A 14,482-nucleotide genomic window follows, 5' to 3' on the forward strand; every position below is an offset into this window, starting at 1 on the left:
GTCTGACCTCCATATTTGCAAGAGATATTTTATAGGTCTTGCTGTTAATGTTATGAAACAAATGTAAATAATAAAATAAAATGCTAAAACAATTTTTTATAAAACTATAGGGCAATGACCAGAACTGAAAGTTGTAATGTCTTAAATGTTTACATTAAGTATTAAAATACTTGTACAAATGAGGCAGTCATTAGCAAGATTAAGTAATTAAGTCATGAGGCAGGTGTATTTAAAAAGACTGTGTAATAATGCTTCAATATTCTTTTTAAACAGGCTCACTATTTAGGTGTGGTAAGTAATTTTGTTCCTTTACACATTATAATTGGTAATATAATATCACTTATACATATTAAGTGCGTGTTCCTGCACTCCTGGGATAATCTGTACGGTAAATCCACCTTGACCCTGACTAGGATAAAGCACTTACCGAAGATAACTAAATCACACACACACACACACACACACACAATATATATATATATATATATATATATATATATATATATATATATATATATACATATATATATATATATATATATATATACACACACACATACACACACAGTCAGCCAAAAATGTCTGAGACCACCTTTTGTTCCCCCCTTCATTACAGGTAATATTTATTCACACAGATCAGCATCAGATGAACCGAAATCAGATCTTCGGCTCGTTTTGCTAGGTGGAGATTGCACTGATAACGGTCATGCATCAAGCATAATACTCAGGTCTGTTCACATGAAGTTAGCAATCCATCCAAAGAAAGGCAACATTAGAGAAGGGACCATTGATGGAAGGCAGGTTTCTGTATCTGTGGCTCCTTCCTACTGGATGAACCACTTGGCCTCATATTGGTTTTTCTCAAACGGAGTCGAGTCTATCAGAGACGAGGTTCAAAACTGTACATCACTAACGTTTCCTGGCCCTCACGCCTTCCTGCTAGTGATGCGAGCTGGACATACTACGGGGAAAGAACATCATCTTTTAAAAGCGATAACCTACATGTTTGGAGCTGAGGCTTTACAGTACACCATGGTATTATTTGTGTATGGACATGAATGGGAAAATCCAACAGATGCCCTAAAGAACCGCTGTGTGAAGATGTGTGGAGCACGATATTACTTTTTGGAGAACAGCGATGACAATGTCCAGGAGCTTTTCGGAAGAGTCGAGGGAATGACGCGGAGGGAAAAAAGCAGATTTTTTATTCAGCACTCATACGAAAACCTCATGAAGATGTATTTTGAACCTTGGGAAAGGGCTCGGGTGTACAAGGAAAACGAATTAAAAAGAGAACTGGAAGAACTGAAGACAGAACTGGAAGCATCCAGACGTCGTGAGTGTGCGTTACAGGAGGATCTGGATGCAGCTTGGTGTAGTGAGAAACAATTAAGGAAGGAGATGGCCGTGCTCAAAGGCAGTGAGGCAGGACAATGGGAATGTCTACGGCACAAGAGCATAGAGTTTACACCACCAGTCAGTAAGTTCACTGAAGAGCAATCTTTATGACAGATAAACACAGAGAATGACATTTTGACAGAATAATTGAACTGACTTGGTTTCTGTAATTTGTTTCTTCGTATGTAGTGACAGAAAATCAGATCATCACGCCTCTAGATGACCTTTAGATGACGTGGAAGGAAGAAATTTGGTGAGTATGAGTATTTTCACATAAAGCAGAGCTATGAAATTAAAGATAACAACAATAATGCGGGTCAGCTGTAAGTTAATATTTCAACTAACGTTAGTGAAAGGAAATTCTCTTATATCATGTACACTCATATTTTGAACTGTATTAAGACACCTTGGATACGGGGAATACTGGGTTGTACTTTCTGTTTGTGTGTCTCTGTGCTATCAAATACCTATGATGAATGTATATATTTAATTACCTCTTTGAATAAACTGATCAACTGCCATCCTTTAATATAGCTGAAACATGTAGACTTATTTTGTAGTATGACCCTGTGCGCTGTGTTTTGTCTATCTGGCTGGCCCCTGCACCAGTAGAAACCGTCCATGCACTGCCGTTATCAATGTGTATAAATACTTCTGCTCTGCATGAATGAAGTGGGATGTCTGTGTGAGCATGCATGAAGTCAGTATGTGTTCATTTTAGACCCCCCAGGCCTGAACGCGCCACGATAAACCACACTTTCTAGCTCATAGCAGCACAGAACTAAGAGTAAAGTTAATAGAAGTAATTGTAGAACAGGCTGAAACGGCTGACGGAGGTCTGGAAGACATACTAATTATATTCCTGAGATACATGGAAATCCTAACAATTTGGTGTCAGAAGTGTGAGCACTCCAAATCAGGGTAAGTGTTTTTCATTCTTTCCTGATGCAGTGCATTCCCGAACCCGTTGGGGTTATAATTTACACTTATAATTGAGAATTGAGTGATTATCTCTGTTTTGTCGATAATCTGTACTCTGGTCTATGATCCTCTGTAACGTCATGCCTGCCTAATATTGTATTTTATATTTGTAGAATAATTTGCAAAACTGTCTGTGTGCTTTGCCTAAGAGAGTGTTATATTTGTATTGTTTGTTTAGTATTATTGTGTTATTGTGCGAGTTGTTTTCCAAGTTATGGGGGAGGGTCTCCGTCCAGCCCGGCTCTTCCGTCTCCTGGCATGACACCCAGAGACTGGATTGAGACCGTGTTAGGCGGATTCTATACGGTTCCATATTTAGATTGTTTATACGGCTGGTCAGTTGTATGCGCGCCTCAGATTCAAATCATTTCACTCCGTGGTTCCTTTGAGCCACGTGTATTTGCTCAGATCAAACGAATGATTTATGACGGGGAAGGTGATCCGTCTTGGGATTATGAATATATGGCAAAATGTTATATGGGATGGCTTCACCTACTCCCCTTATGGAATAAACATTATAATTTGAAAAACAAACTCCCTAAAGCAATTCATGTGAATGATAAGACACCTCGCGCACCACCACGGAGAACTAAAGTTGCGCTTTTGTATAATTCCAGCGCCGCCGCTGCTCCAATTTCGAAGCAAAAACCCACTCATGCTAAACCGTCCACATACACAGCGCGAGCGCTGTCCTGTCGTGCTCATCTCCCATTGACCGGTCCTGATTATCGTTTAGGCACATCATGTCATTATTGTAAGAAACCTGGCCACTGAGCTCGTAACTGTTATGAAAAAACGAGATCAGCAGCAAAAGAAAGGTCAAGGTGGCCGTGGTCATAGTTTTATGGTAAGAGGTGGCCTGCAGTATTTTCCTGCACAATCTGTCCCATATTATCAGCCTGGTCAATATCAGCCCGCTCCTCATATGTATGGCCCATCTCCCGTCCCCGCTGCTGCAGGGATGGTGAGGTCCCAATCAAACCATCAATCAGATACGTTTCCACCACCACCTGTACATAATCCTGTACAGCAGGATTATTATTACCACAATCAATAGGGATGCCCACAGAGCTCTTGTGACCCAGTGTGCCGATCAAACTTAAACGTAGCTCCAAATCATTCTTTTAATTTTAATTTGAATTCCGTGTGTTTCCCTGTTTGGAAACTGAATGAAAGTGTTTTGAATTCCATGATGACGTTAATCTAAACACAGAGCGCACGAGAGAGGGGGAGAGCGCACAAGAGAGGGCCCTGCTGCTGCTCTCGCGGACAGAACGGCGTGCTGATACGTCATTTTAACACAAACAAAAGACTTTCTTCTTATTGCCATTGTATATAATATTCAGGGACTGTTATGAATATGAGTACAAATTATTATAACGTTTGGATCATGAATTAATTTTCACGCATGAATTCGTAAACATGCCGGAGTGTCCTTTTAATTTTGCATTCTCGGGCTCTAAATTTCTAAACCTCTGATTGTGGAAACGCAGTAAATTTCCTAAATCAGCTGTTCAATGTGTCAGAATGTGTCTCATTCAAAATCAGATCCAAGGTTACAGACTCTGCCTAACTCTCTGGGCAGACCACAAGGACATGCAATGTCCTATCAGCTAAGTCAAAACAATCTCATCCTGTGTATGTAAAACAATATCGCTTGTCTGAATCGAAAGCGATTGGTATTGATGTTATTGTTAAATCTCTTTAACAGCAAGGTGTTTTGAAGCCCTGTATAGGCCCGTATAACACGCCTGTTAAATCCTGTTCCCAAGCCTGTTCAACACAAGACCTCAGGCGGAAGTTGTGTTTCAATGTTGTATTTCTCCTATTGTTTTAATGTGCCTTCTATTATTACATTACATTAATACCTTCACACCATGCGTGGTTTAGCGTGGTAGATTGTGCTCTGTTGTTTCAGTGTTCAGCCACGTTTGCATTTACGCATGGGGACGCCAGCTGACCTGGACACGCCTGCCAAAGGGCTACGTTGGCCCCGTGTTTTCTCATGTGGTGAGACTCATTGCAAGCTCTCCATGACGATGCCCGTGTACTACAATACAGGACGATCTCCTTATCACTGCTGAGTCAGAAGCTGCTGAACTGCAACCTTGAGACTGCTAGAACATCTGGCTCACAATGGATTCAGGGTTTCACATACAACATTGCACCTATGTAAAACAGAAGTCAAATGTTTGGGTTTTCTCTTATCAAAAGGACAGAGAAGGCTGTCGGACGGCCGGATGGCGGTTGTGATGACTTCTCAGCTGCCCGCTACAAAACAGCTCAGGGCCATCGTAGAACATTTGATCCACTTTTGACTCCTGGGACACATACTCCTGTGACACACACACCAGAGACTGTTTCTGCATTTAAACATTTAAAAACTGCTTTATGTTCCTCTCCAGCCCTGGGTCTGCCCGACTACACGAAACTTTACCATCTGCCCACTCATGAATACTCTGGGGGTGGCACAGGAACATGCTGGACTACCCGGCTGTCTGCGGGCAGTGGCTGGGAGTAGCGCTCTGTTGGTAACAGATGCAGAACGATTGGTCTTGTCACACCCTTTGGTGTTGCACATGGCCCTTCAGGTATTATCCAACATTGAAACACAACACATGACGGCTCAGCACAGAGGTGGTTATGAAACTATTCTCTGTGCTACCGCAAATTTGACCATTAAATTTGTCTGCTAAATTCACAGGATGACACCATTCCTTTACCTGAAATCATGATTGTTTAAAAGAAATTGTTTCTTCATGTAGCATTCGATCTGATCTGTCTGATACTCCTTTGTTTAACAGTAAGTATGTTTTTGTAGATGGATTGTGTTCTAAGCCCGGCAATCTCAAATTCCACACTAGTCAACAATCTAAACTCTTCCTGTGCTAAACCAACAGCTCTCGCGATCGTCAAAACAAAGACAGCGTCTCACATCATTCTCTATCAGGAGTGTTGTCTGATATGACCTCCAAATTTTGTATACGTGACTTACGTCCTCAAATAAACACACATCTCTCACGATGTTTGATATGACTACAAAACAACGCCACTGATTCTATGCGTAAAGCAGATGTCATTTGATGCCTTTTGAATGTCTGCAGGTCGATTTTTACCCATATGCCAACCGTTGGACCGCATAGAATGTTGTTGGTCACTGTAGACCGTTTCTCTAAATGGGTTGAGGCTTTTCTATGCACGAGGGAAAATGCTAAAACTGTCATCAGGATTTTGACCTTTTACCTGACATTCTTACTGAAATTTGAATGACGCCATCTAAAACCACAGGCATTTCACCCTTTGAGGTGTTATTTATTCGGTCGACTTTCCCCATGGCTTGGAAAATGTCTACTAACCTTTCCCAGTCCACAGAAAGTGGTGCTGATATTCATCTAGATGACTATGTGTCTAAATTGCTTGACGTATTGTGTACATGCTAAATTAAAATTACCTTTACCCCTCACAGTAACACACACATCCTTTTGTTCCAGGAGACCATTTGTTATGACCTCAGAAGGACCGATCCGGAGACATGCAAGTTGGTTAAAAGCTGTTAACAAATGAGCTCTGTCCATTCTATTTTTCCTCCACCTATTCTCTATGACAGGTTGCCCATTCGGGAAGGTACCTGTACCCCTGACGAGGTTCAACGCCACTTGTTGAAGTTCACCATCCACCTCCTCAGCTTTAAGCTTTAAAAAAGGTGTGTTTCCCTGCTCTCCATTTCCGTCAGCCCCCCCACAAGGTTAACCTACGTCACATATACCTTTTCCTATTACACATGACCTAAGACATCAGAGCAAACACCGTTAAATACAACAAAACATAATATAATCCAAAATAAATCATAATTGCTCATAGTCATACCAAAAACCAATTTTTTAAATTAAAATTTTGCATAAAAAAATAAAGAATATGGCTCTAACATGTGGCGTTCAAGCAGCGTTATTGTTACCAATTAGTGTTCTTTTCCAATAACAGCAGGTCCTGAAGTGTTTTCTTCCTCTTACTATACCAAAGCATTTTTTTTATTATTATTTAATGAAAAATGACATGTACTAGGTGATGATAAACAAGGTCTTGGTTATCTGCGAGGTTACCTGAGAGTTTGAGCTGAGAGCGAACTTGGCCAGCATGCAGGCTTTAGACAGGTCGATCAGCAACAGGAAGAAAGGCAGCGCTTCGCTGTACGGGGGGAATAAATCGTGTGTTATTATTCCGGGGGTTTCAAATTCTTAAATCAACACAGCGAGGAAATAAAACAGCACCGCGTGACTTACTTGAGGCCTGTGAGTTCTTTGCCGAGGAAATGAATGACCACGATGCTGAAGACGAGGCTGGAGAACACAGTGAAGAGTCCGGCGATGCCTGCGATATACACAAAGGTATACATAACCAGGTGAGTGAGATGCATATGAATTTACCGATGAAAGCATCCGTAGGAATGTCGACGCGTACTGAGCATGTACTTGGAGCCGAGCTGCCTCAGGTTTTTGAACTGCACGTAGATGTAGATGATGGCCGTGCACCTGGTGAGCGTTAAGATGATGATGTCGCTGCTTAGGATTTTCTGGAAAAGCATAAGGAAGTGTGATTACTTACTGAGTTACCTGAAAAGAACACTGAAGGAGGCGTCTGAAGCCTGTTTGGACTAAAATCATAAATCAACCTTTTAAAAAACGTTGGCTTGTATTGTGTGTGTGTGTGTGTGTGTGAGTGTGTGTGTGTCCTTCAGGCCACCGTACCGTACAGTACCTCTTGCGCTTTAGGGCACTGGTACTTCCAGTCACAGAGCGATGGTGTTCATGGACATGAGGCAGATGGTCACAGCAATCATTCCAACGATCACCTCCAAGGGGTGGGAGGCCACGAACAGACTGTGCAACCTGAAAAGGCTGGTCAGCATCATCACGGTAACGGGGCTCAACACGTCACCTGGCGACAGAGAAACAAAAATTGATCATCAACAACAACAACACACAGAAGGGAACAGGGAAGAAAACTGAGGTGAACTGATGCTCATGTAGACTACAGTCGAGATTTTACTGAAATCAAATCAGAACAATTTTACACTCTGACCATCCTACATTAAATAAACATCACTGATGTGAGGGCTGCGGTTTTATTAAACTTTTTACGCTTTATTGTTTTTATTTATTGTTTTTATTTTATTTTATTCTATAGCTGGATGAGTCTTTAGAATAAAGAATTAAGTCAATGTGATGTATATAATGCACCTAACTGTGGTATTTCTTTATGTAAACACCTAATAAAACATTAATTAATGTAATTAATGTAAAATTAAATAGATTGTTATATTAGCTACAAGAAGGCATGGTATGTCATTAACGCTTAATTAAATGTTTACCTAAAATAACATATCCTCAAATAGTATTTATGATAAGTAATATGTCATATATCTATCAACACTGTACATTGCTATCCTATTTTGTGCAGGAAATTATTGCAAATAAAAAAGCCTGACAAAGCCTTACATGTTAAACACTTTGCTTGTATTTCAATAACTTGCTGTATAAACCAAACCACATAATAACTGAAATCAGCTTCTGAGACGAGAAAACATTCAATTTGAACAAATGTATCTTGCATCCATTGATTCCACCATGTTTTCTTACTGACACGCCCCAACTCAGAAACTCCGAGCTCAAAGAAAATCCCGAGTTTCCCACTCGTAATTACGACTTTGTGGTGGTGTTCATGTGTGTTCAACTCGTAAATACGATCTTTCCGACATGACTTGAACGCACCGTTTCTGACGAAGCTAAACTGAAAGTAAAAGTATGAGATGTCCAGGATCTGTGTGGCAAATGTAAACTCTATTTAAACCACACATTTTAGGTGACTGTAGGCTACCTAAATTTTACGTTTCGTGTTTATGTAATTTTCATAACTGAAACAATGCGACGGAGAGGGCATACAGGAGGTAAGCAACTAATTAATATTAGCCTGCCTAACCTTAAATATTGCCCTGCAGGTCGGTGGCCTTAATGGACTAAAGGCATCTACAGCCAGAGTTGTAAAATATTTTCAGTTACTAAAAATTATGCTATATTATGTAACTTGTCCGAAAAAAAAAAAACAACGATAAATGAAATAGGCAATGGACATAAGAACGCTAACACCACATAAAAGGTCTTTATTTACAAAGGTAGGTGCAAAACTTACGTCTTAGATTAACGTAATAGTTACTTAGGCGTAAAAAATACTAGTTACAATTTTAGTCAATCAGATAGGCTATTTATACAGATAGGTTATGTATTTAATGTCTGAAGATTTATTTATTTATTTAGCTACGCGAAAAGAAGACACCGTTTGATTTTTGATTTATGTCATACTGTACAAAAGGACATCACAGAACTGAAAACAATGACAGTTTGGTATTTGGGTGAACATTAGCCTTAGGGATTTGGTTTAATTTTGTTTGGACTGAATACCAAATAACCAGTTAGTTAATCCCGTTAATAATGACTGATTAAAGTGGTTAATTATATCAAACGCTTTTCAGCTCCTCAGATTTGAATCGTCCAGATATGGCAACATGTAACGCTCTATCCATCCATGTTGTGGTTGTTTTGGGAACCATTTTCATTGAAGGAGCAAAAATAAGCAAAATATTTCGCCATATTGTGTCTGAAATGTCAGTTGCTTGATGTTAATCGAGCAAGAATGCTGTTATACTGAATATAATGATAAAATATTGCTTAAGTGTTACTTTGCAAAGATGAGGTTATTGTCCTGGCTATTTATAAGTAGTGTGTAGTGGTGAACTGTGTTTAAAGATTAAGGTTAAAAGAACTTCACAGTATATATACAAGAATACCAAAGATATGTTTCTTTTTAATTGTGTAAACAATTAATAGTTCTTATAGTAACAAATTATATTGCATTTATTTTTTTTACAGCACAAGGTGAAACCGAATCAAGTAAGTTTTGGCTTTAAATATTAATCATTTTACATTGTTACATATTTTACTGCTGGTCAATCTGACCTTCATATTTGTAAAATGTACTTTAAATTGTTGTTGATCATATTTAATAATTATTACTTTTTTTTAAAGTTTCAAATGAGAATTATTTACCAAACCAATATATTTAAAAAAAATTTTAAAATGGCTTACATTATTTTCAGATTTGAAATGCATGATTCTGAAGAGTTTGTTCAGATGCAGTATGCCATTTTAAAAAGAAAGAAAAAAACATTGAAAAATATCAGTAGAAATGAGTCTGTTTTCTGATGTGTTCTTTTTTTAATCTGATGTTCTCAATTATCATACTATTATTATTTTTTTTTTAAAACACACAGGCATAATAAGTAATTTTGTTCCTTTATGCATTATAGTGCAAGTAAAAGGACAGAGACAATTAAAAATATAAAATTTCTTATAAAACAATTTCAGTAGAAGACTACACAGTGAAACCAACCCCTGTTTTAACTCCTGTCAAGTGTTAATGATATAAATATTGTAATATTAAATATTTATAGTGTTACACAGCAGCCTCGTTAAAAGGTTTTTATTTATTTATTTTGAAATCTATGCCAGTATAACTTGTTTAAGCCTTTACATTGCCTATTTATGTTCATAGTGGATATACATCTATTTCTATATATCTGTTTCTACTTTTTCTACAGCTCAAGATAATGAAGCCAATTTCTGTAAGTGAATTTTTGTTAGTGTCTGAGATCATTTTTACACATACTCTGTCTTGCATAAATATTTAAACCCTAAGAACTTTTTCACATTTTGTAGTGCTATAACCTAGAACTGAAATTGAACTATTTGAGATTATATGTCACAAATCTATACAAAATAGGCCATAATATTATTGCTTGGCCTTACCTGAAAACATCTTGCCAATTAAAAGGCCAATTAGTGCATATACAACACTCACAAAAGAACAGATTCTCTTTAGAATCTGTATATTTACACTACAGCGCCCTCCACTAATATTGGCATCCTTGGTAAATATGAGCAAAGAAGGCTGTTTATTATTTTCATCTTTTGTTAAAAAAATTCACAAAAATAAATAAATATAGGTGTGCAACAATTATTGGCACCCTGTGAGTTCATATGAGAAAAATATATTTGTATATTCCGATTGATATTTTACATTATATATATATATATATATATATATATATATATATATATATATATATATATATATATATATATATATATATATAATACACCTGGTTGACTAGGAACTGGAAATTGTTCATCCATGGGTATACATATGAGGTAACACATAGGCCAAATTCCCTTCATCATTCATAACAATGGGTTTAGATACATGGACTTTAGGGACCTTGGTTCCAGTGCCTTAAGCCAGTTCTAATTACTACTCCTGTCTGGTCAATCTATTAATTATCTAATAATAGGACTACTTAGTGCTTTCTTGTACCGGTGTGTTGATGCAGATTATCTGCAAGTATTCTGCATAAATTCTGTAGACTTTTACTGTTTATGTTTATATTTAGTCATTTTATTTGTATTTTCCCATTGAAAGATAATTACAGTTTGGATAATAATTTGCTCGATTCTGCAAAATGACAAAATCCTGGACATTCTATTGCAGCACAGTTATTTGGTTATCCAGTATATATTTGGTTTTCATAAATTTGCATTGGGTTTTTATCCAACATGTATCTTTTGAACAGGTGAATCATCTTTATGTGATGTGAGACTTTCAACAGATCCCAAGCAGCAGTGCAGATTTATACTGATTGGAGGTGATGAAGCTGCAAAGAATGATGCATGTCGCTTCATACTTAGGACTGCACAGACCCAGCCGTTCCAAAGGGCTTATAATCAAAGCTGTTACATGAAGGAGAAATGTGTTCGAGGAAGACATGTCTGTGTGGTAAAAAGTCTGTCTTATTGGTTGGAACACTTGGCATCATGCTGGTTTATTTCAACTGGAGTCAAAACAATCCAGAAAGAAATGGAGCACTGTATATCGCTGGTGTTCCCTGGGCCTCATGCCTTTCTTTTGGTGATCAGAGATGGGTCTGACACTCGAACAGAGCATTACCTTTTACAGGCAATCAGTTCAGTATTTGGCGTTGAGGCTGTAGACTACAGTATAGTGCTGTATGTTAAAGGGTCTGGGGAATGTGTTTTAGAGAATAGCACAAACCCATCTGTTTCAATGTGTGAAGGTCGGTATCACCTCTTAGAGAATACTGATGAGAGTGTTCAAAAACTATTCATGAAAGTTGAGAACGTGGTAAATAAAAAAATAAGCAAGTTTTTTATTCCATCATCCTATGAAATCTTTATGAAGGTTAAGTTTGAATCATGGGAAAAAAAAAGAATTGACCTATTGACTGACTCCAAGGACAAACTGGAAGAAATGAAAAGAATGCAGGACAGACAGCGAGAGGCTGAGCAAGCCACTGAATCCGATCTGATACAGTGGTCAAGCAATGACCGGCTACATCCAGACTGTAAGTATTCTGTCCATTCTGTGTTTTCCAGTACATGTATATGTATATATATACATGAGATCTATATATGAGATGATAGATCAGAATTTCAGTTTTCATTTCCTGATATTTACATCTAGATCTGTTAAACAACTTAGAACATGGCACCTTTAGTTGCAGAGGTTAGCAAAAGTATGGTGACAGATAGTCTTAAAGTTAATAAAATTAAATAACACTTAATATTTGCTTGCATAGTCCTTGCTTGCAATAACTGCATCAAGCCCGCACTCAATGACTTCACCAAACTGATGCATTCTTCTTATATGATGTTTTTCCAATCGTGTACAACAGCTACTTTCAGTTGTTGTTTGTTTGGGGGGGTTCCCCCCTTCAGTCTCCTCTTCAGGAGGTGAAATGTTGCTCAATTGTCGTTCTAGCAATTTATTAGCCATTCGAATACTGTGAATGAGCTGGCATGTAGTGATGAAGCTCCAAAATCCCTCAAAATTAAAATGAGTTTAGAAAATAATATTATATTTATATAATATAGATTGTTTCTATTTTAATTAGCAAAAAAAAACCCCAAAAAACAGTGCAATCATTTTTACCCAGTGGTATCAGAGTGTCATATTCTTTAATTTGAATTTAGTTAAGTAGTAAATTATTTTATTAAATTTTGTCAGTCACAAATTTGGCTGCATTGCCATTTTATATAAGTAGATAGGTGATAGCATGCATGTGTTATCCATGATACAAGAGTTTTCCCCAGACGTCCTGTGAGCAGACATGCTTACTTTTCCTGTATGAGAAACCCATCCTGTGATCTGTGGGAGGTGTGGACGTGTTTGAATGCTTGACTGAATGTGTTAAATGCATAACTTTACAGTAAATTAAACTGAAATACATGAATTAACAAAGGATGTTGACTAAAAGTTTACCTTTTTTGGATGAAGATTAGCTTGAATTGCATTCATATGAATATTGGAAAACATTATAGTACTAACGTTGTAATAATCTCTTTTTTTTCAATCAGTATAAATGGATACAAACAGTTGAAAGAGGTGAGTATGAGAACATTCAATAGCATAACAGAAATAGTGAACTCACAAAACTTAATTATTACCCAAACAGAAAGTAAACAGGATTTAACTGTATTAATTTACATTTAGTGATTATGATCAGCAAGTTTAGTTGGTTGGTTTTTTGTAAGGCCAAGTATAGCCCTATAAATATATGTATATAGGCACCCTTGGTAAATATGAGCAAAGAAGGTTGTGAAAAATTGTTGTTTAACATTTTGATCTTGTTTTCAAAAAAAATTCACAAAAATACTCTGCTGTCATGGATATCAAACAATTGCAAACAAAACACAGGTTCATCCAAAAAAATCTTTGTTGATTTTTTAAAAATTAAATGTTTAATTTTTAAAAGTTTTAAGAGCTAATTGGCACCACATTCATGCTGGAATCATCCTAACAGAGGGGGCTGGACAGCAAAATTTTACATGAAGCATGAACACAGCAGAGGTCAGCAAAACCATAAGCACTAATATAGACAAAGTACCTTAGTTAACACATTTAAGTGAAAACCTCCCATTTTTATTGTAATTGTAAGCAGCAAAATTGTGAACTATAAGGAGCTTTTACTTTCATTAGGAAAGCCATTTTTTTTTCCTTTTTTTGAGATGTTTTTAAATGAAAATGTCAATGATTGTATAAAGGCTAATCGAACATTATTGAACATATATCGTGAATTCTCAAAAACAGGATAATTGAATGAAAAGTATAGCTTTTTATTATTTTTTTTCGTTTGTATAGAACTTTGTATAGATGATCTCATGAGAAACTACAGACTAGAACACATAAGAAGACCACAGATACATGCTCAATACAGCACATACTGTATTGACAGAAGAAATGCTTTCTAAAATGTGCAATCTTGATGTAAATATATATATATATATATATATATATATATATATATATATATATATATATATATATATATATAATTGGGATCTTGCCAATAGTTTTACATTTTCTTTTTCTTTTTGGGAAATTGTGGTTCAGTGGTTTGCAGAAATTATAGAAATTGACTTGTTAAATGTGTCTTTATTTTTTAACCTGTGTATTTATCTAAGATTTTGCATGCTTTTACTGATTTATATTACATGGTTTTATTTCCCAGTCAGAATATTTGGTATACTTGAATATTTGGTATGTTTCTATCATGTTATTTTTTTTTTTTTAGAGCTATGCATGAAATATTGTACATAAGATAGATTTGCTATCATTATTCTTATTATTTATATTCAGTGCTCTGGCATCTCTAATTGATGGTTTATCTTCCTCTAGTGGTCTGATTTTCATACTACATAATTTTCTGCTAAAACAAACAAAAAACAGGTGATGTATTTGTCTATCAAAATGATGTAATCACATTTAATGACTGTTTCATGCCTCAGAACTGAGTTGAAATTCACTTGGAAATCAAGCTTACTATACTTGATAGAAATAATGGTTTTCCTGGAATCCTCCTAGAGTATACAAGAGTGTGAAATTACTGGCACCTCATATTAATGTAAAATGAAATATTAATATATTTCTAACAGCTAATGAGAATATTCTTTATCAATTCAGAGATTATTGTGCTTTG

The 14,482-nt window shown here is 36.6% G+C and overlaps 1 protein-coding gene and 1 pseudogene across 5 annotated transcripts; one reads left to right on the forward strand and one right to left on the reverse strand.

Annotated features, from left to right (window-relative positions):
• Positions 1-6,475: 6,475 nt before the first annotated feature.
• Positions 6,476-7,665, reverse strand: LOC128622310 (3-hydroxy-3-methylglutaryl-coenzyme A reductase-like; annotated as a pseudogene).
• A 144-nt stretch (positions 7,666-7,809) lies between these two features.
• Positions 7,810-13,762, forward strand: LOC128622309 (GTPase IMAP family member 2-like). Of its 5 annotated transcripts, none has more exons than XM_053648715.1 (6): positions 7,810-8,323; positions 9,303-9,323; positions 10,031-10,054; positions 11,060-11,848; positions 12,861-12,888; positions 13,307-13,762. In XM_053648715.1, the coding sequence occupies exons 1-5, from the start codon at positions 8,299-8,301 to the stop codon at positions 12,863-12,865; spliced, it is 864 nt and encodes a 287-aa protein (XP_053504690.1). In that variant the 5' UTR covers positions 7,810-8,298; the 3' UTR covers positions 12,866-12,888; positions 13,307-13,762. The 5 variants fall into 5 exon arrangements, 4 of the variants coding, with proteins under 4 accessions (XP_053504690.1, XP_053504689.1, XP_053504688.1 ...); XM_053648714.1 differs by having other exon boundaries at positions 13,645-13,762; XR_008388379.1 differs by having other exon boundaries at positions 11,060-12,888; positions 13,645-13,762.
• The last annotated feature ends 720 nt before the right edge of the window (positions 13,763-14,482 follow it).

The sequence above is a fragment of the Ictalurus furcatus genome, chromosome 18 (assembly GCF_023375685.1).
Source record: "Ictalurus furcatus strain D&B chromosome 18, Billie_1.0, whole genome shotgun sequence".
In the NCBI taxonomy this organism is placed as follows: domain Eukaryota; kingdom Metazoa; phylum Chordata; class Actinopteri; order Siluriformes; family Ictaluridae; genus Ictalurus; species Ictalurus furcatus.